Raw genomic sequence first — 21,722 nt, forward strand, 5'->3', positions numbered from 1 at the left:
AATTAATACAATTATGTAATAAAATAACAATATAAAAATAATATTGTTATATGTATAAGTGAATTAAAAGTTTCTTGTTTTAGAACGTTATCTGTCATTATAAAAATGGCTGATACTTCAAACGTCATTTTGAATGTCAAACAAAATTGAACAAAATGGCCGAAGAAAAGGAATGAAGCTTCCATTGATAATAGATTATTTTGTCTAAATAATATTATACAAAATGAAAGAAATTAATATAAACATAGAAGGCTACAATGTGAACGGAATATGCGTCGGTTGTTTGAATTATAATCGTAAAATGTTTTACTGTGATGATGTTAAAGAATGTTTCAAAGTTTTAGCAAATATTGATGTAAGTACGATAATTTTTAACAACGTTTATTAAAATACAATGAAATATTCATAAAATGTCAAAACCGATACATATTATTCGGTACTTGTGTCATATTTTCGCATTTAATACCCATTAATGTGGAATAAGGGAATCCTTGGATCCGCCATGATTGTTTTTTATTTATTGTATTGATTTTTTTGCAATGTTTGTTATCAATTCTTGGAATCAAATATTATTGAACTTATATCAAAACAATCAAATCGAATTGTTAATCGATAAAAAATGTATCCAAAAAACAACTAGTTTTTTAATACATTTTTTAAGGAACCCATTGTAATTTTACTAATATTATAAACGCGTAATTTTGTGAGAGTGGAGACATTTTTGGTACAAAAAAGTAGCGAACGAATTTGGATGAAAATTCAAATAGAGATAGCTTATACTCTGAGTTAACAAACTTCCTAACACTCATCCCGCTCTGCTCACGCCCGAATGTTCGACAAAGCTAGTATTATCTACAATCTCACTCGGTGGAAGGGCTTCGTGTAATCCCGTCTTGGTAGATACCACCCATTCATCATATATTCTACCGCCAAACAGCAGTACTCAGTATTGTTGTGTTCCGGTTTGAAGAGCGAGTGATCCAGTGTAACTACAGGCATAAGGGAAATAGCATCTTGGTGGCGTATTACCGATGTAAGAAATGGTTAATATTTCTTACAGCGCCATTGTTTATGAGTGGTGGTGACCACTTACTATCAGATGGACCATTTGCTCGTCCGACTATCTATATTATAATATTTTTTTTCAGGTACCAGACGGACTGACAATTCAAGTTTGCTGGGAATGCCTGGCAAATGTCAGGAATGCATTAAAATTTAGAGGACAAATTCTGAACTCCTATGATATACTTATCGCCTATTCAGAAAGGGTAATAGAATCAAATACAGAACATACACACACATATAACTATTTAAAATGTATACTCATGAACTATATACGTATTGTTGATAAGTGTAGTATGTAACGTTATTAGAAGCACAAAAGTAATACCATCTTAAATCATATAATTGTTTAAGTTACACTATGTCACACTCAACGACGCCGTGCATGACATCTATATTATTAATTCGAATTAAGCACGACAGATGCTCAGATATGCAATCAGCTCCTACAGATATGATCCACGTCTTTCAACTACCGTATTCCTATATATTACATATATTTTTAAAAAATAAAAGAAAAACATTTGTGTATCTTATATATTCTATGCTTCGTGAATATTTAATACCACAGTAATAAATAAATAAATAAATATTGGACAACATCACATACATTACTCTGATCCCAATGTAAGTAGCTAAAGCACTTGTGTAATGTCCATGGCCCACACAAAAAGACAGGAACTATTATTTGAAACATTTATGTTGAAATACTACCCGTGCCAAGCCGGGACGATTAGTTACAAAAGTTACTATAGCTTAGTTATAGTCTAAATTAAGTTAAGTCTAATTCAATGAACGATATTTTATTATGTATTTCAGCACAAATTCCTCAACTCACCCAGCGATCTGTCCGTTCATGCGAAACAGCGTTTAACCTCAAGTTTGCTAACTGATACGCAATTACTAATAGAAGAGCCGTGTAATAATTTGGATGTTATTAAAAATGAACCCATTCCTGACGATAGCAGCAAATATATTGAATTAGGTTCGATTTTTTTATTATACACACACGCACGTACGTCGTACATACACACACAAATTCATAGATTACAATGCATGTTTGTATAAAAAGAATTGGATATATTTTTTCCGAAATAAATCCAAGTCTTGTATAAATATAAAAAAAAAAAACAGTATATTAACCATCTTTATTTAATATACAAATTGCATTCAGACTATTCACCCATTAATCATACAAATCTAGAACATAGAAAACTATTGACTGGATTTGAAATTTTGGAACCCATGATTAACCTTCTGTTAACATGTGTGAGCCGAGATGGCCCAGTGGCTAGAACGCGTGCATCTTAACCGATGATTTCGGGTTCAAACCCAGGCAGGCACCACTGATATTTCATGTGCTTAATTTGTGTTTATAATTCATCTCGTGCTCGGCGGTGAAGGAAAACATCGTGAGGAAACCTGCATGTGTCTAATTTCAACGAAATTCTGCCACATGTGTATTCCGCCAACCCGCATTGGAGCAGTGTGGTGGAATATGCTCCAAACATTCTCCTCAAAGGGAGAGGAGGCCTTTATCCCAGTAGTGGGACATTTACGGGCTGCTAATCCTAATGCTAATGCTAACATGTGTATGTTGTGTTAGATTGTATTAATGTCTTTTGTTATTCTAATATCGATTTTTTCTATTATATGTAAATGGTAATCTTGAACGACAATAGCAAAAGAGATTAGCAAATCAACTGTCGCATCGCAAAGAGTAAAGGCTAGATGGTAGATTAGCGTTATAAAAAGTTTTTTTTTTAATTTATTTAATTTAATAATATGTACGTTCACACATTAAACACAAACGTAAAATGTACAATGGTTATATTACAGATTTACAAAATGATATAAAATTAGAAAATGAAGACTTCCAGACAGATGACATAAACGTGGACAGCACTTACGATGACCTACCAGCTAAAGAGCAGACAGAATCCGAGGATGACATTATACTAGCAAAATTAAAGACTGATAAAGGAAGTAAGAAAAAGAAGAAGAAAGAAAAGGAGAAAAAACGAGATAGCGATAAGGTATAATTGTTTATTAATTATATTTAAACATAATATTATGGCTATTAAAACGGAATACACAACATAAAAAATCAAGTAAAGCCAGTTAATCGCCCATTGCTGGGCTAACGCCTCCTCTCCCTATGTGGAGAAAGCTTGGAGCTAATTTCAACTCGCTGCTCTGATGGGTTGGTGACAGATTTCCTCATAAAGTTTTAATCCACTGAACACGAAATTATACAAGCATTCATTAGACACATAAAAATTGCAGTGGCAGTGGTGCTTTTTTTATACCCGAGGGTATAAAAAAACAATCTCATATTAAGATTCACGAGTTCGAACCCAAAAAAGATGTCGGCTCTCAAAAATCAAAATTGCACAAAAAAAATAATGCAATAACGACTCTATACATTTTCGTAGCGTTTGACAGTTATTATTTTTAATATCGATTTATGATTAATTTGACGTGTTTTAAAACAATTATTATTCTTTCATCTATCTATACTTAAAAATATCGTTGTCTTTTTTGTGGTTTAAGAATTTATTTTTCTCATAAAGAACATACAATGTTCACTTAAATGAGATATTTTACATAATAATTTAATCGACAATTTAGTACAGTAGTAACGACTTATACAATTCAAGAGTAATTAATCTAAGTATTTTTACAATAAGATAATAATTTTTTCTTAAAAATCGTAAAGGATTTTTCATTGAAAATTTCATTAGGTAAGCTATTATTAATAGGTTTTTTGAACGCGCATTGCGCATCACGCAAAAACCACTGAATGTTATTAGAGGAAATTTGTACCGTTATATTCAGCGTGGTTCAGAGAAGGTTTTTGGTTGACCATTATCAGCCTTACGTTACATTGGCAAAATAACTTGTGCCCGGTTGGCACAACTGAACGCTATCAAAATAAGGATGGACTTGACATCACAATTCATCCCTCAAACCACATATAAAAGAAGTGCCATTAGTACATAAGTCGCCTAACTTTAAATTATCAATATTATACTAACACTAGCTAAACACCCACTTTTACCAGATCATATATAAAACTTTATAGCACACAAACTGTCACCCCTTTGATCACCTCGAGGGGAGAATTAAGAAAAAGTAGCTCATGTCCTACCCGGGCTCAAACTAGTTCCATACCAAATTTCATTTAAATCAGTTCAGGAGTTACGTTCGAATTTATGATGCTAGTGAATACAAAATACACCAATGCTTAATAAGAGTTTAACTCATAGTAATTATCATTTAAAATAGAAACTAATTAAACAAAAACAGATTACAGAAACGAAAGAAAAAAAGTCGAGACGTCTCAAGAACCTTCCAGAAGAATTGGTGGAACTGTACACGATGACCGAGGAAGAGATGTGGAGCGTCAGGGAGAAGGACGTCGCGAATGAGGAGTTCCAGAAAATTAAGTACAAATGTCAATTTTGTATTTACGTCTTCAATACTAAGAAATTAATGGAATTTCACATAAATGGAAAACACAATTCGGTAAGTTTTTGCCCCATTTATTTTTCGTAACGATCATTTGAGTAGTTGTTATCCGTAACAAACGAACTTCCACATTTATAATATACTAGCCGAGCCGAGATGGCCCAGCGGTTAGAACGCGTGCGTCTTAACCGATGATTTCGGGTTCAAACCCAGGCAGGCACCACTGAATTTTCTGAAAACTGAAAACATCGTGAGGAAACCTGCATGTGTCTAATTTCAACGAAATTCTGCCACATGTGTATTCCGCCAACCCGCATTGGAGCAGCGTGGTGGAATATGCTCCAAACCTTCTCCTCAAAGGGAGAGGAGGCCTTTAGCCCCCGTTAATGCTAAAAAAAATATACTAGCGACCCGCCCTGCTTCGCACGGGTACAATACTGATACTAAATATACTACAGAATTTCATCATATACAAAGTTCATAGCTTTTTATCATTAGACAATACAAACCGCTATGTCCCTGCGTTTTAAATCTGTAATATCTTCGAAAATATTCATTTAAATTACAATCTGTAAAGGGCCATATTGATCTATATTAAATGCACAATGTATTTAAGGTACTTAATTGGATAAGGATTAATGCTGTATTGCTTAAAATCGCTTCCTAAATAAGTCATTATGTTTCATAAAAGGGAAAGGAAAAAATTATCCCTAAGAGATAGACAAATACCATCACGGATTATTTTGTAAGACCTTTTTAAGGTGTACAATACTGTGTTATATTATTTTGATCTATCTCGTAGGGTTCAGCCAGCGTTTGCAATGTAAGCACAAAAAATGTGTTTATTTACGACATCACTTCAGAAACCTCTAAAATTATTAGTGTTTCTCTACTATATTGTGCATGTATTATACATATAAACCTTCCTCGTGAATCAATCTATCTATTAAAAAGAACTGCATCAAAATCTATTGTGTCGTTTTAAAGATCTAAGCATACAAAGTGACAGACAGCGGTAAGCGACTTTGTTTTATACTATGTGATGATATGACGTTCATTGATTTGTTTCCAGAAGAGCGATAATGATCACCAGTGCGACGTGTGCAAAGCGTACTTCTTGACGAAGGAGAACATAAGGATACACAGAAAACTACATCTTGTTGCTTACAAGTAAGTAGTACAAATATAATGAGTAATTGCTGAGTTTCTTGCCGGTTCGCCTCGGTAGAATCTCCTCTCCCAATCGATTGTAGCTTTACACTTAATTCAACAATGTAACCTCGTTACGTTCGAATCGTATAGTACGATCCAAAGATGCTTTATGATAGTATTTGATTTTAACTTTGACCTTGAATTGACGCGTCGTCATTGGTCGCCATCTAAAAAATCTCTGGTATTCGTTGAGTTTCGAATGTCGGCGAAGTTGCTATCGGTACTGTGGAAGCAAAATTTTAGTAGACATAACTAGTTTAGTGGAATATTTTAGTATTTTAATACAGATTTATTAATCAAGGACTGTTTGAAGTAGTGCGTATTATAGCTGAGCATCGCATTAGGCGAGCGTGCGCGTGTGTGTGTGTGTGATTGTGGGACTCTAGATTCCGTATTTCTATGCCATTACAGTAATAAATACCTTTGTACAGTATAAAGATATCGTTAGTAACAAAAGGAAACGCTAAAACGTCAAAATCTGTGTTTGCGTGTGCATGTGCGTGCGTGTGTGCGTGTCCGTGCGTCTGTGTGTGTGTGCGCGCGCACCCATTGTACTATATATTGTTACTTCCCGATAATTTGCAAATCTACCGGAATTAGAGTATATTTTTATAATTTATAAATCGTACCATATCAGTTTTTTCAAGAACTTGTTTATAATTTAAAAAACTTTTTATAAAGATTTTGATAATGTTATGTATGTACGCAAAAACATAAATGATTTTCCCAGAAATTGTGACGTACATTCTATTAACACTAGGAACAAGAATAAACTTGTTACTCCAAGTACCCGATTACACAGGGTTAGTAACTCTTTTTTGGGGCAATGTATACGTTTTTACAACAGGATCCCAGAAAACGTTCAAAATTATTCAATTATAAAATTCAAAAGAGTCGTTAAAGAGCGTTTGTGTGCTAAAGGATATTACAACACTAATGACTATTTAGTTGACTGCACACCTTGGGAATGAAATGATCGCCTCCAGGCTGTTTCAAATAACTAAAATATAATTATCATTGTACATGGAAAATGGTTAAAAAAAAATAAAAAAATATATCCCGCTGAGTTTCTTTCGCCGGTTCTTCTCAGGTCCGAGGTGCTAAATTACGAACCGGTGGTAGATTTTTGACAATCAATAAGCAAGTGTATACACTTCTATATTGAATAAAGATTTTTGACTTTGACTTTGACAAGTTTTTTCTTTTACTAACTAACCACATCGGATTTAAAAATATAGTATTTAATACATTTTCAGATGTCGAGAGTGCAACTTATTAACAACGCTGAAGAAAATAATGTTGGAACACGAATGTGCTAAGAAACTTCTAGAACCGGGATACCCTTGCTCTGATTGTCCAGATAAAGTGTTCAGGTAATCAAAAGCGTCAACAGCGCAATGGCTTCTGACCCTTTGGGCTCTTGTCGTCCCCTCTCCCAGCACAAGCCTTAAGCTTAATTGTAGGGGTTAACTAAGTCACCATTGCAAATAGAAAATGGCGTCGTATGATATTTTAAGTATCTATACTAATATTATAAATGCGAAAGTAACTCTGTCTGTCTGTTGCTCTTTCACGGCCAAACTGCTTAAACGATTTTTTGAAATTTGGTATAAACCAGGATACTCCGAGGATACTCTTTATGCCTAAAAACTGACGACCAAACCCTGAAACGCGAACGAAACCGCCGACAGATATTTTCTTATATAACTAATGCACCACCAACCTTGTGAACTCAGATGATATATCCCTTGTGCCTGTTGTTACAAACAACTAAACCCTTCGCATCTGGTGAATTTTATTCACTTGGATGCACGGAACCCTGCAGATTGTGGAATGATCTTCCAGAAGTTTTTTTTTGAGCACTATAATTTTAAAGCTACCACTGATTATGCACTTCATACTTCAAGACCAGCCACTTATTTTGCTGGCCTTGAAGTATAGTGTCTATAGACGATGATTTACCGACCGGTGGTCGATTTGCTAGTCTGTACTTTAAAATTAAAAAAATAAATCTGTCTTCCAGCACGAGATCGAAGCTAGCGTACCACAGGACGGTGACACACCAAGAGAAGCCGCAATGTGACTGTTGCGGGAAAGTTTTCGCGAACAAAATGACCTTGAAATATCATCTCAAGTAAGTAGGTATATCAGCTCAATTATCTGAGTACCCATTCGCCTGTTCCTACTTTGTATCGACATGTACGTTCGAAAGAATATATATTTAGACTTCGGAACTTTGAAAGTAAAATTAAAGTAGATATAAGTAGTTAAGTGGAACAGTGTTGTATTATAAATAAAGTTTCGAACGTCGACGAAACTCAGAAACGTAACATGCTTTGGCGGGGCGTCGTATACAAATTTTTGGGGACCCTTAGGGAGAGGTAAAGATATCTCGTTTATATGTATATTAACTTTGCGAAGTCGGAAACTATGTGTTATTAGTTTAACTTTCCTCCTCGTGTCTATGCAATGATTATCACCGTTTCTTTCGAAAAGATCTATATAATTGTGAATATACATAATATTGTTGTATACATATTGTGAAGAAACTGTAAGTGTATCCATAAAAAACATCCCGAAGGGAATCTTGAGGTCCATGATTATAAATAATTCGCTCTTCGCTTCCTTCCCCCTCTTCTTCTTATTATTCTAAGTCCTTCACTGTTGAAGCTTCTCGAATTTGGAACTCATTACCCTTAGCTATTAGACGCGCACAGTCGTTAGCCGTTTTTAAAAGAATGGTTAAGGACTTTTACTTGTTGCATTAAGCAGTCGTGATGTCGTTTTTATTTTTTGTTCTGTTATATCTCATTTATTTATATACATATTTTATGTATTTATTTATGTAAATATTTATTATAGTATATATTTATATTATATATATTTATTGTTATCTGTGTATTGTGTAATATTATATTATGTATGTATTATATTATGACTTAAATTACTGTACCCTTCCCATATATGTAAATATTATAATCCTCTGCCCAAAGGTTGCCTGGAAGAGATCGCTGCTGAGCGATAAGGCCGCCTGTTGCATCTCATACAACTTTGTGTAGCAATAATGTAATTTTTAGTTTTAAGTTTGGGTGCAATAAAGGATAAATAAATAACTAAATAAATATAAAAAGACCGAACAGCTCTTTTTGGCAGTATGAAAACAGCTGCAATATCTGTAGCGTTACCCCAAAGTAAAATGTCATAAGACATAGTACTATGAAATTAACAAAAGTATACTATTCGGGCGGTATCAGTAACTCGTCTCATTTCTCGAATCGAGCCTCGTTGTCAGGGACGATATATAAGGATTCCACTGAAATTTCGAATTTAAGGCGACACCTAGAAATACTGTGGTATCGGTTATATATAGATGAATATTGTTTTAACAATACTATATTACAAATATCTTTAACGTAAAAAAGAAAGATCATTTATATACAACAAAAATAGTAAAGGACCCAAAACTGATCCTAGTGGAACGCCTATTCTTACTACAGATACAGAAGACTATTCCATTGTTAACACCTGTTGAATTATTTGATTCAAGTATGATGTAACGAGATCAAGAGCTTTACCATTAACACCGTAATGTTTTAGCTTATAGAAAAGCGTTTCGTGCTCTACACAGTCAAATGCTTTATATAAATCACAGAACAATACAATAGCATTTTGATTTCTGCCATGTATCGTATGTCTAAGTAGTGCCATTCCAGCATCAGTTGTTGGGCCCGATAGGACTTGGTAACCTTCAAGAAAAGAGCGTACTCATTTCTTAAAGGCCGGCAACGCATCTGTAAGGCCCCCGATGTTGTAGATATCCATGTGCGGTGGTAGTCACTTATCATCAGGTGAGACACCTGCTCGTTTGCCAAAAAAGCCGAATTGTTCACAATGAAAAATAGTATTTATACCAAAGTTAACCAGTAGTTGAATAACATAGAATTGTAGGGCAAGACTTCGTCAATCTGAACGAGTCGAAATTAAGTCGAGGTCTGATCTGGCGCGATGTCGGGACAAAAAAGAGACCGATCATCTCTAGGCACCGGCCTTTTATATGTTTACTTGGCATAGCTCGATATCAAAATATCATCGAATATATAAATATTATCTGTGTGATATCTTTTCAGAATATTACCACTGAATAAAGACGAGAAACCGAAGGAGAAGCTGTTCATACCGTGTAAAGGTTGCGGGAAAATATTCCACTCGAAGAAGAGTTACAGAGCGCATGCGTGAGTCTCCTTATATGTACATAGCATAAAAAGGTTCCCGTCTGTACGCTTGGATCTTTTAAACTACGCAGCGCTTTTTAATGCTGTTTTCGTCAATAAACAGAGCGATTCAAGAGGAAGGTTTACATATATAATGATAATACATGCATTTTATAGTAGAGTAATGCCGAGAATATCAACTTACTTAACCGGATAGAAAACAAGATTTTATCTTTGTATGTTCGTTCTTTAAACTAAAAATTGTATGTAGACCCTTATTGTTCTCCCGTGAAGCCGAGACGGATAGCTAGTGTATTATAGAGCTGAATTTTTGGACATATATCTGAAAATGGGCAGTGTTTACACTTCTGTGCCTCGAAAAGCACGTAAAATCGGTCTTGAACTGTTTTCTATCGGATTTGCCTGCCCATGAGATTATGGAAATGAGGGTATGTTTGCCCGTGTTTATAGAATATATAATGGTGTTGCCTCGTGATAAGTATGTGTTATCAAATAATTCAGCAATAGTATAGCAAAGTTTCAATGTAGTTAGATAACTTACATAAGTCAATTAAAAAAAATATTCAAGGTCAAATAGTACTGCTACGTATGTATGTACGTGTGAATAAAAGGATTTTAATATAGAAGAGGATTCAATTGTGTGCTTGACTTGAAATTGCGGATCAATTATCGATAGGTGAACGAGAATAGATTGTGACAGTTTAAGGATGCGTCACGTTTAAACGTAGTTCATTACAGGAGAGAGATGAAAGATATGACAAGATATGGGAAAGAGAAAGAGAACTATATATTTAAGAAGATTCACTTCTATCACGTGTATTGATGTGAGCAAATGTTATTGGTGTTTTATTGTGATCGTCAGCGTGATCCACGAGGGTCTCAGCTTCCCGTGCCCGATCTGCGGCAAGCTGTTCCAGTGGAAGCGTAACCTCGCGAGGCACATGCGGAACCATCGCGAGCGGGAGGCCGGAGCCCTGCACCGCTGCCGGGACTGCGGGAAGAGCTTCGCCAGCCGAGACTGCTACAACAACCACATGCGTCTCAGCAAGCGGCACGCGCACGAGGACAGCTACGTGTGAGTACTGCGGTACACGGCTACTGACGGCTTAGCAACTGGTACACGAACGATAACAGCTACGTATATCAACTACTGTAAACAAATTAATAAATATTTTTATTATTATTATATAATTAGCAATCGAAAGCGGGTTGAGTTTTTAAAAAAAAGAAATATAAGAGACGTCCGCTCCGCACGAGATTCCGACAAAGAGTGTGTCCGCGCTGTCTACGCTCCGCCTTTTATACTATTCGTCCTGCTTGCACCGTCAATCACTTAACAATATAATTACTGTACTTTAGTAATATTCAGTTTTTCGTAAAGTAAAGTAATAATTGTCGACCTTGGCTTCGCTCTTTAGGAGTTGGTTGTTAAGTGTTAGGCATAAAAAGCCAATGTCTTCTGTTGGAGTTCAAACTTGCTTTATATCAAATTGAATTAAAATTCGTTTCAGTGTCTTGGCTACGACAGAGCTGCAGACAGACAGACGGAGTTACTTTCGCATTTATAATATTAGTATAGATTTATAATTTAGTCTCGGTTCTCAATAAAAAAATATTATTTCAGACACGCGTGCCACTTTTGCGGTAAGAAGTTCGCCACCCGGTGGTGTATGATCGATCACATCGACTGGGATCACCTCAGACGTATCAAGTACCAGTGCAGCGTCTGCTTTAAGGTATTGTGTGGGATAAACAGATTAACAGTTACCTAGTGTCTATTCCAATGGCATGAGGACTAGAGATGATAAAAAAACCTATTCAAAAATATTAACACCGACCTTGGGAACTAAGACATTATGTCCCTCGTGCCTGTAGTTACACTGGCTCACTCACCGTTCGAACCGGAACACAATAATACTAAGTAATGCTGTCTGGCGGTCAGTATATGACTTGTTTAAAATAATATATATTTATATACTCTGCATAAAAATCTTGTAACGCACCAAGACCTATATAAGTTTTTATTTTACAGCCGTTCAAAACAGCTAAAATAATGGTCGCCCATATGAACAATATACACGAAGGGAAGAATAAAAAAGAACCAGACGGCGAGCATTTGTGTGAAATATGCGGAAAGTCGTACAAGGTGAGTGAACAGTAGAGACTGTACACAGACTACTAAATACACTAAACGAATTTATCATAAAGACCTAGATGAGGTCGCAATACAAAAGAACTCAAACAAACGAGCCGACTGTAATGTCTCGGTGTGCGTTACAGCCACGGTCGACACTCGCCGAACGTCATACTTTACTAATGTGCTTGTACTCAACGGCCAGCTGTTGGCCTCAGCTATGTCAGTGTATCTAGACAGATATACATGAAGAATGTTCGTATAAACGTTTAATATTTTTCTATAGTCCATTCCAATGGCAGGAGTACGAGAGAACGGACAAATTTGACCTTGAATTGATGCGATATCATTGATCGAGATCTAAGTAATGTCTGATGTTCGTTATGGTGTGATATAGGCTGACAATGGTGTGTGTAATGTCGCCGAAATTATCAATACTTTAAAAGTATAATATTATATTACAGACGGTGAAAAGGCTCAAAGGTCATGTGTGGGCGATGCACACAAACAGATCGGTGTCAAAGAGCTTCAAGTGCACTCTCTGCCCCGCGACGTTCTCCTGGCAAACCAGTATTTATAAACATATGAAAATGATGCATTACAGCAAACGAGCCAAGGTAAGCCGTTGTGTATTTTCGCAGTCGTAATATTAGACAAGATTTGTAAGAAACGACTGACGCAGAAAACTTCTATAGGCCATTCCACGAGTCGAACTCCTAGGGAACAATATACTCGCTGCTCATTGGTTGATTCACGTCATAAGAAATCATTTGGACAGTTAAAGTCTTGCATTAACCAATGAACGCATTCGGGTTATTTACTTTAGGTGCTCGTTTAATGGAATAGAGTATAGTTTTTTTTTTTTGATTTATTTGAGTAGTGGTCACCATCGTCCATAGAAATAAGCACTGTGAGAAATTATAATCATGCACACATATATCGCAGATGCGTCACCAACTTTGGGAGCTGTTGTTACTTTTACGTTGATGTTACGTCACTTTTGCTTGTAGTTACTCACTCACTCTTCAAACCGGAAAACAACAAAACAAAGTTTTACTGTTTAAGAACATCGAATGAGTGCACTGTACCTACCCAGACGTCCTCGCAAAAAGCCCTACAACCAAGTAAATGATATAATCATTTATATATTTTATTCTTCAGCAACCAAGAGTTCCAGTCAAGAAACCGGAGACCTACCCGGGCATCGACGTGGCGTCTCGGATGCAATACTTCCCGCCAAACATCACGCAGAACACGCCGCTTATAAACTTACCTCAGAATGTTTAAATAAACATTTTTTATATAAATATGTTATTTTTCTATTAATATTTCAAATAAATTATTCTTAGTTAGAAATAAGAATTCTTTATCAATTTAGTGGTAGGGTTTTATGTAACCCCCTACATGGGTACCAACATATGATAATCGTCTTTACCGATTTCGACAATGGCCGCCAATTTTCCGTTCACATTATAGCCTTCTATGTTTAAATTAAATTATTTCATTTCGTATAATATTATTTAGATAAAATTATTTTGGAATATTACTAATTAAATATTAATTAAAATTCTTCGGATATTCGGTCATTTTCTTCAATTTTGTTTGACATTCAAAATGACAATTGACGTATCGGCCGTTTTGAAATCGAGATACTTCTGATAAATTTTAACATGCAATTATTATATGCTTACATTTTTATTTAACATAAATATATTAATTAGTAACAACCCTTTAATAAATTAACTACGGCTTCGCACGGGTGAAATTTCAAATATTTTTATTGGCTCACAGATCCTATTGATAAACCCGTGTAAACTGCTAACGGTATAAACATTTCTAAGTTATCTATAAATTTCAATTAGCTGCGCACTTTTCCTAAAATTGTTAATTTAAATAAATAAGGAAGAAGTTATTTTTCTTTAAGCAAGTTAGCTAACAATATAGCTTTATTTCAGACCGGCTAACTCAAAATCCGTTTCATGGATATCGGAATCAAGATATTATGGAAATAAAATGTCAACTAATTTCTATAATCTTATAATTATGTAACCTTAAACAAATTCGAAAACAAAAAATATATATATGTTGAAGAAATTGTATTAATTATATGATAAGGTTAGACAAGACCTATTCCAACAGAGCTATTCTGTAAAAGCTCACTTCTCACTTGTGGATATTAAGAATATATCATATTAATAAAATTGTCTATGTCTTAATCCCATTATTTCTATTTAGATTAGCCGGAAGACTATGTTACACCATGACGGAGGACTGTTACAATAATTAATATATTGTTTAATTAGTTCTAAACAAAAATAATACCAAGAACTCAAAAGATTATACAGTGTAATGTTAAAAGATACGCAACTTTGATACGTGTGTTCAATAATATTCAATGTAGCATAAAACATCCTGGAATTTAACTTTCGTATTCTGCGAAAAGTTTCGAGATTGTTCTTACAGAATAGCTCTTGTTGACTGAGTTGTACACCCGAATAATTTGCGCGAACATTCGACTATTCGGTCAAAGATTTCAATGTATTCAGCCAATAAATTATTAATTGCAATTCAAGTATCAAAACTGATTTGGCTATAACCCGTGCCAATAAAGATAAGATTTTAAAATGGCGGCCATCCTCGTACCTCTCACGGTATTCACATTTCTATTGCACTTTAAATATCACCCAAATTTAAACCTACAAGCCTTGGACAAAATTTTGAACTGTTTCACAAAAAAATTACCATTTAAATCGATTTTTATAAAATTTATCTACTTAATAAAATGTCAGCCGCGCGAAGCCGGGGCGGTATTAGGTATATAACGGCTTAAAGGATCTGAATGAAATTTGTTACTAATATTATTTATACTCTGTAATAGCACATAGGTTACTTTTGAACCCAAAACTTGCATAAGACCCCAGGGTTGTTTTATAATTTATATATTTTATTTTCAATAATTATCAGTCTACATGATTATTATTGGCAATACATAAAATGATAACAAAATTATTACAAAAAAATATATGTATATTTTGCTGACCTTACAATCAAATACAACAAAACATGTACCGTTGGCAAAATAATCACTTTATTGGCACGCGTTATTTATTGAAAAAACTTAACAATTAGATTAAAAATCAACTTTCGACGAACTTCTTGCTGTAGCCACGTTTTTCGCCTAGCATCTGTTCCCAGTTCTTGGAGACGGTGCAATACAACTGCATCACGGCTTTCGCGTCCTCGACCGAACTGTGTTCGCCGTGCTGTATATCAATACCCAGTATTTCTTTAGCTAAGCGCTTCAGAGATGGAGTGCTGCCTTTGGTGATCTGAAATAATAATAATATAATAATATTATATTATAATAATAAATTTATTTGCCAATAACAGTAGTACAGAAGATTAATGACACATACAGAGTACTTAGAAAAACATTTAACAAGATAATAGATTAATGACCCCCATGCTAGGAAAATCCTGTGTTATGGGGATATTCATCCGTCCACTATAACTTATTAAATCGATGATGTTTTATAAGTACAATACACATTTCGTATCGTAATAGCAGATAAATAATTTTTGGTTTAATATAATTACATTTTTTTTTAATGTTGATTCCCGACCAACAGACAAAGGTGTGTTTAAAAGTGTAATGTATGGTAATTATGTAAGAAGTACGTCTACTCGTGTGTGATAAGGAATGTATGCAGTGAGTGTGGTTGTGGAGAAATATGTTTGTAGGTGAGGTAGTGTGGGTGGGTGCTTAAGGTGTTGTGTATGTATTGAATGGTTGAGAGTGGTATTTGCAGTGGCGTAGCTATCGTAGGGCCAGGTGGTGCAGTGCACCAGGGCCCCTGAGCTCTGGAGGCCCTCTAACCTAAGCTATGAAAAGAGCTTTGAATAGAGATGAAGTATGGATTTAATTTACTAACGATATGTTCAACTCACTGTCTGTATCCTGTATCCTATTTTTATTACTATCTATAATTTTGAATGCCAATATACGTTAAAGAGGGGGCGAGGGCCCGATTCTTTTTCTATGCACCGGGGCCCTTATCCACCTAGCTACGCCGTTCTTTGTACCTGATAATTATGATTGTGATGGTTATTCATATATGTGTGTCTGGGCAATATTGCGAAATTGATAGATTTGTTACTGGGATTGTCATTTATATGTTGTTTTAATAAGATTTTCTGTTTCTTGATAGTCTAGCGACATAAGATAATATATAATAAAAATACCAACTACGGTTTGTGTCTGTAGTTGCGATCTGATATGCATAATTTCATTTGACTAAATATATAGCTACCTATCAAATATTCAATAACAGTTAACATTGAAGTACAAACATTTAAATAAAAACGAGTTTTGTCTTTGGACACCCGGTTGGAACGAAGTCGCTTTCGCTATATATTAGATATAAATAACACGACAATAACAAAATAATTATTAAAAATCCTGCAGGAATTATAACAATTAGAAAATAAATAAGTTTGCGTCTCGAGACGCCAGACGGAAGTGATAACTTAAATTCATCAAGTTGAAATATTTCATATTAAAATGCGTATGCAGAACAAAGCAAGCTTTCATCACAATAGTAGATGTATAGTTTAAAAACAAATGGGCAAACAGGCCACTAGATAGTCAGTGTTCATCAATGCCCATAGACAACTCTACAAATCATTGTTAGCTAAGGTGCCAATGAATTGAACTAATGTGATGTCTTTTGAGCTTGTAGTTAAGACTTGCACAAATATTACTAAGTGAATAAAAATGGCAATAAAACCTTTGGCAGACTTCTGTCATGTTTTATACATTAAAACCTTCTTCGAAATGCTGTACGTCTTTTGGTATAAAATTTGTGTATTTTTATTAAGTAGTTTTAAAAGGGAAACATAAAAAAATCATCTCTTTGCTTTTTTACTCTGTGTTGCCAACAGAAGAAGAATGGTTAACATTTCTTACAACAACTATGTCTATAGGTAATGATAAATTTAATCAAAATTCTTCCGAGATTGAGCCATGAAAGGAACAGGCAGACACAGTTTTCTTTCGTGAAAGTAACTCTGTCTGTATGTCTGTCGCTCTTTCACTGCCAAACCAACGAACCAAATTTGGTATGAAGCAAACATGAACTCTAAGGAAGGACATAGGCTACTTGTTTTGTCTAACACATGATCAACCCCTAAAACGCGAGCAAAGCCACGGGCGACTACTAGTATTAGTATAGATACAGATACTGAGGCATTATATGGGAAAAAAACTTTTTTTTATATGATATAAAAAACTGAAATGGTAAATAGTGACGCAATTACACTAAAGACATAAGGGACATAACAAAGATCTTATAGTCCTTGTGGCTATAGTTACACTGGCTCACTCACATTTTAATGGAACAGAACAATATTAACCACCACCACTGCTTGGGAGTTTAACATGAGATGAGTGTGTGGTACCTACCATGACTTTGCACTAAGCCTTACCACAAAGTACCACCCGATCAATACAAATTTAAATTAAAAATAATAATAGTTAAGTGTTACCTTTCTAAATGGTTTATATCTTGAAGTATCCCTTATGTTACGCTTAGGGTGAGATAAGAATAGTACTCCCAAGTCGTTTTTCAATGAATGCCCTACAAGAATTTTTCCACGAATAAGCTCAGCAACTTCCTTCTGAACAATTTCAAAGTCGTCTCCATTCAATAAATCCTCTTTCCGTATTCCGCTGATATCGGTTCTGTAGTCGACAACCTCTTCCCGCGCTTTAACGAATTTGTCGTAAATGCAATCACCGAATTTATTGACGATGGAAACGCGAGCCAGCATGTGGTCCCCTCCTTCGTAACCGACTCCAACCATCTCGCAATCCATTGCTAAAAATTTTGTAACTTTATTTCTTTTAATATTGTCCTTTACTACCGGTAACTCACTTTTACCGTCGGAATTTTCAGAACTAGCTACTTTATTAATATGGAGTACTTGTAAATTTTTTACGTTATCTATGCAATCTTTATTTTTTTTCTTCCGCGCTCTTCTAAATGTGCCTGTGTAGTTATTTTTCGTTTCCTCTTTCGGGGCTGTTTCATCACTCTTATCCATGAGTGAACTTGAGAGTAATTTCTGCCAGTTTGCGTCTATAATACCTCTTTTTAAAAAAGTCTCGCTTTGGTTAGTTTGTTTTTTAGGTATTCGTTTACGTTTCGTTGACGTTTCTATCATATTTACATTGGTGTTTGGTTTTATTATAATGATTAATAAATTTAATATCAAATGCGATATGCTATAAACTGCTTTTAATAAAATATCGACAACTATTATAAATGAAAAAAATATGAAGCTGATGACTTTGTGTGAGTGTGACATTTCTTTTTGACAACTTCACCACATGGCGTATCCACAGAGGCGTAGAATGTTTCAATGGTTCAAACAGCAGACTAAACTTCGTACAAAAACGAATAAAAAAACATAAAATATGAAATGCTTATAGTCAGTCACGATTTTATATAAATACAAATCAGTATATTAATGTGGTAATTTTCCTCATCTGGTTAGATCTACCAATATATTTTTTTAAATAAACCTTGCACAATGCACAATGTTGCATACATTTTAAAAACAAAAATGGTAATAAACTAACAAAATGATAATTCTTCCATTTACGAAAATAATTATTTTAATAATACGCTTGTTAGATAAATATTTTTATCTCAAAATAACCCACATTGTTAAAAAATATGTTATGTTGTAATAAATTGTATATAATTTATTTATTTATAAAACAGTTATTGTCATTAAATAATATGCCAGTAAGGTATAATATATATAAATATAAACCTTTCGATAGTTATTGTCGTTGAATTAATATTTAAATATTGAAAATATTGTTAATTTTATTATTATTCAAATTTCGAACGAAATAATATTATCTATGCAACTAATATTAGCGACATTTATCACAGATACATTACTGCTTTAGCCCAAATGTGTATATATTTATTGCTTAAAAATAAGGCAATGTATCTATTAAATATGTCACTTGTCAAACTAAATTTGACGTAACACGTATGCTGTGTTCATTGAATATAATGTAAATAAACCATGAAATAAACAGAAAATGTCAGTGTGGCCGACGTGTTTTGCTTCGAGCGTGGAGGGAGAGTAAGAATGTTATACAATGAGACTGAGCGCCAGTTCGTACTTTCTAATCGCCGCCATCGGTCACGATAAGATACACATAACATTACATCGCGAGACTTTAAACGACAATGTCGTACGAAAGCATTAAGGACTATCTGACCGCTCACGGTCAAGACCATCTTATAAAATATTGGCCCGAGTTAAGTGAAAATGAGCGGGAACAACTTGAGGCTGAAATACGTAAACTCGATTTGTCGGAAACGAATGAAATGTTTGAGCGCGCAATAAATACAACGAAAGTTATATTAGAAAAATTGGACGACGATTTGAAGCCGATACCTCAAACGCATTACGAATCAGTATCCGGTTTAACTGATGAGAAAATCGAGGAGTATGAAACGATTGGATTTAAGGAGATTTCTGAAGGTAGAGTTGGTGTTTTGTTATTAGCTGGTGGTCAGGCGACCAGATTAGGCTTCGGACACCCGAAAGGAATGTATGATGTTGGCTTACCATCAAGAAAAACCCTGTTTCAAATTCAAGGGGAGAGAATTTTAAGAGTCCAACAAATGGCTGAAGAAAAAACTGGCAAAGAAGGTAAAATAACTTGGTACATTATGACCTCAGAACACACAATGGCCCCCACTGCCGACTTCTTTAAGAGTCACAATTATTTTGGTTTAAGTAAAGAAAACATTGTTTTCTTTGAACAAGGGAGATTGCCCTGTTTTGACTTTGATGGGAAAATCTTTTTGGATGAGAAAAATCATCTGTCTTCAGCACCTGATGGCAACGGGGGTATTTACAGAGCTTTAAAAACCCAAGGGGTACTTAATGATATAGTCAAAAGAGGTGTTCAGCATCTACATGCGCATTCAGTCGATAATATTTTAATAAAGGTAGCTGATCCAGTGTTTATTGGGTACTGTAAAAGTAAAAATGCTGACTGCGCTGCTAAAGTTGTTCAAAAGTCAACTCCCAGTGAACCTGTCGGAGTTGTGTGCCGAGTGAATGGTTATTATAAAGTTGTTGAGTACTCAGAATTAACAGATGAAGCAGCGGAAAGAAGGAACCCAGATGGTCGGTTAACATTTTCTGCTGGTAACATTTGTAACCACTATTTCTCGTCAGAATTCCTGCTTAAGATATGCGACTATGAGTCAAAATTAAAACTACATGTAGCTAAAAAGAAAATTCCGTACGTCAATGAGGATGGAATTCGTGTGACGCCATCAGAACCAAATGGTATAAAAATTGAAAAGTTTATATTCGATGTTTTTGAATTTGCCGAGAATTTCATTTGTTTGGAAGTAGCTAGAGATGTTGAATTCTCTGCATTAAAAAACGCGGACTCGGCTAAGAAGGATTGCCCGTCGACCGCTCGGGAAGATTTACTAAGACTTCATAGGAAATACATTAAAGAAGCGGGAGGGATTATTGAAGATAACATAGACGTAGAAATTTCACCCCTACTCTCTTACGGTGGTGAAAATTTAAAAGATTTAGTTAATAATGAGGTATTCTCAATTTCACCATTCCACTTGAAAAGTATGCAAGAGTCTGTAACTAATGGCATTAACGGTCATTAAGATTATATATCAGCAATAGGTGAGTTTATGTAGCGTTAATATTTTTATAAACACAACAAATTTCTAAATAGTTTAGAAATAGTCCATCTATTTTTTTTTTATTTCATCACAATGTCACGAAAATAGTTTTATTTTAAATTAATGATATAAATGATAGGTTTTTTTTTTATTAAAAAAAAATGATTTTTAGGCGTAATTGTAAAAATATTGTATTGTTAAAATCTTGTACCTGATTGTACATAATAAAATTATTCTTTGTTAATTGCCTTTAGCTTTTAAAGTTGAATTTCTTTATCAAATTCTTTTTTTTTTTTATTTTAAATTATAAATAAAAATTGTATCTCATTGAAGCATTTTAAATTAAATATAATTTAATGTGGGTTAACAGAAATAAAATAAAATTTTCGTAAAATCTTTTAATTTTTTTTACAACCAAAGACAAAAGCAACTCTTTATTGAAAACTTAATGATAAAGTCAAAAGTCAAAATCTGTACTATCATGGCTTTACAGAACATAGACATTTTTTTTAACTTTATTTACTTTGGAAGTGAAACGATTCGATAAAATAATCGAAACATAAACGAGAATTGTGAGCAAAATTTCAAGGACGCTTAGACACATTTCGTGACGTGAGACAAAGAAAAAGAGAGCTATGCATTTAAAAGGTTACATTCTAGGATCCAATTGAATTTATTTTGATTAAAATATTCACTTCGTCGTACACATAAGTGTAAAGTTACAGGATTATACTAATTAAAAGGTTAATCAATGAAATGTCATATTAATTCAATTCTTAGTTTAATGGCTTTTAGTGCCATAGGGCACAGATTATTTCGCCAATGTCACGTAGGATGGAGAAGACACGAATGAATCATATTAAT

At 34.3% G+C, this 21,722-nt stretch overlaps 3 protein-coding genes across 3 annotated transcripts; 2 read left to right on the forward strand and 1 right to left on the reverse strand.

Annotated features, from left to right (window-relative positions):
* The first annotated feature begins 163 nt into the window (after positions 1-163).
* On the forward strand, positions 164-13,398 carry LOC125075383 (zinc finger protein 665-like). The gene is made up of 14 exons (XM_047687125.1): positions 164-355; positions 1,149-1,268; positions 1,882-2,047; positions 2,902-3,098; positions 4,372-4,590; positions 5,606-5,703; positions 7,002-7,118; positions 7,769-7,879; positions 9,873-9,977; positions 10,840-11,052; positions 11,602-11,713; positions 12,010-12,123; positions 12,576-12,728; positions 13,273-13,398. The coding sequence occupies exons 1-14, from the start codon at positions 224-226 to the stop codon at positions 13,396-13,398; spliced, it is 1,983 nt and encodes a 660-aa protein (XP_047543081.1). The 5' UTR covers positions 164-223.
* An 814-nt stretch (positions 13,399-14,212) lies between these two features.
* On the reverse strand, positions 14,213-18,506 carry LOC125075193 (RNA exonuclease 4-like). Its single transcript, XM_047686830.1, has 2 exons — positions 17,656-18,506; positions 14,213-15,440 (listed from the first exon to the last, which is right to left on the reverse strand). The coding sequence occupies exons 1-2, from the start codon at positions 18,475-18,477 to the stop codon at positions 15,249-15,251; spliced, it is 1,014 nt and encodes a 337-aa protein (XP_047542786.1). The 5' UTR covers positions 18,478-18,506; the 3' UTR covers positions 14,213-15,248.
* Positions 18,507-19,206: 700 nt separating this feature from the next.
* LOC125075317 (UDP-N-acetylhexosamine pyrophosphorylase) lies at positions 19,207-20,985 on the forward strand. Its single transcript, XM_047687042.1, has one exon. The coding sequence runs from the start codon at positions 19,380-19,382 to the stop codon at positions 20,838-20,840; it is 1,461 nt and encodes a 486-aa protein (XP_047542998.1). The 5' UTR covers positions 19,207-19,379; the 3' UTR covers positions 20,841-20,985.
* The last annotated feature ends 737 nt before the right edge of the window (positions 20,986-21,722 follow it).

This window comes from Vanessa atalanta, chromosome 30, assembly GCF_905147765.1.
Source record: "Vanessa atalanta chromosome 30, ilVanAtal1.2, whole genome shotgun sequence".
Lineage (NCBI taxonomy): Eukaryota > Metazoa > Arthropoda > Insecta > Lepidoptera > Nymphalidae > Vanessa > Vanessa atalanta.

Coding starts and splice junctions, on each gene's coding strand:
- LOC125075383 (XM_047687125.1), top strand. CDS start 224: ATGAAAGAAATTAATATAAACATAGAAGGCTACAATGTGAACGGAATA. Junction 356..1,148: donor AAGTTTTAGCAAATATTGAT/GTAAGTACGATA, acceptor ATTTTTTTTCAG/GTACCAGACGGACTGACAAT. Junction 12,124..12,575: donor TATGCGGAAAGTCGTACAAG/GTGAGTGAACAG, acceptor ATTATATTACAG/ACGGTGAAAAGGCTCAAAGG.
- LOC125075193 (XM_047686830.1), bottom strand. CDS start 18,477: ATGTCACACTCACACAAAGTCATCAGCTTCATATTTTTTTCATTTATA. Junction 15,441..17,655: donor GATATAAACCATTTAGAAAG/GTAACACTTAAC, acceptor TTATTATTTCAG/ATCACCAAAGGCAGCACTCC.
- LOC125075317 (XM_047687042.1), top strand. CDS start 19,380: ATGTCGTACGAAAGCATTAAGGACTATCTGACCGCTCACGGTCAAGAC.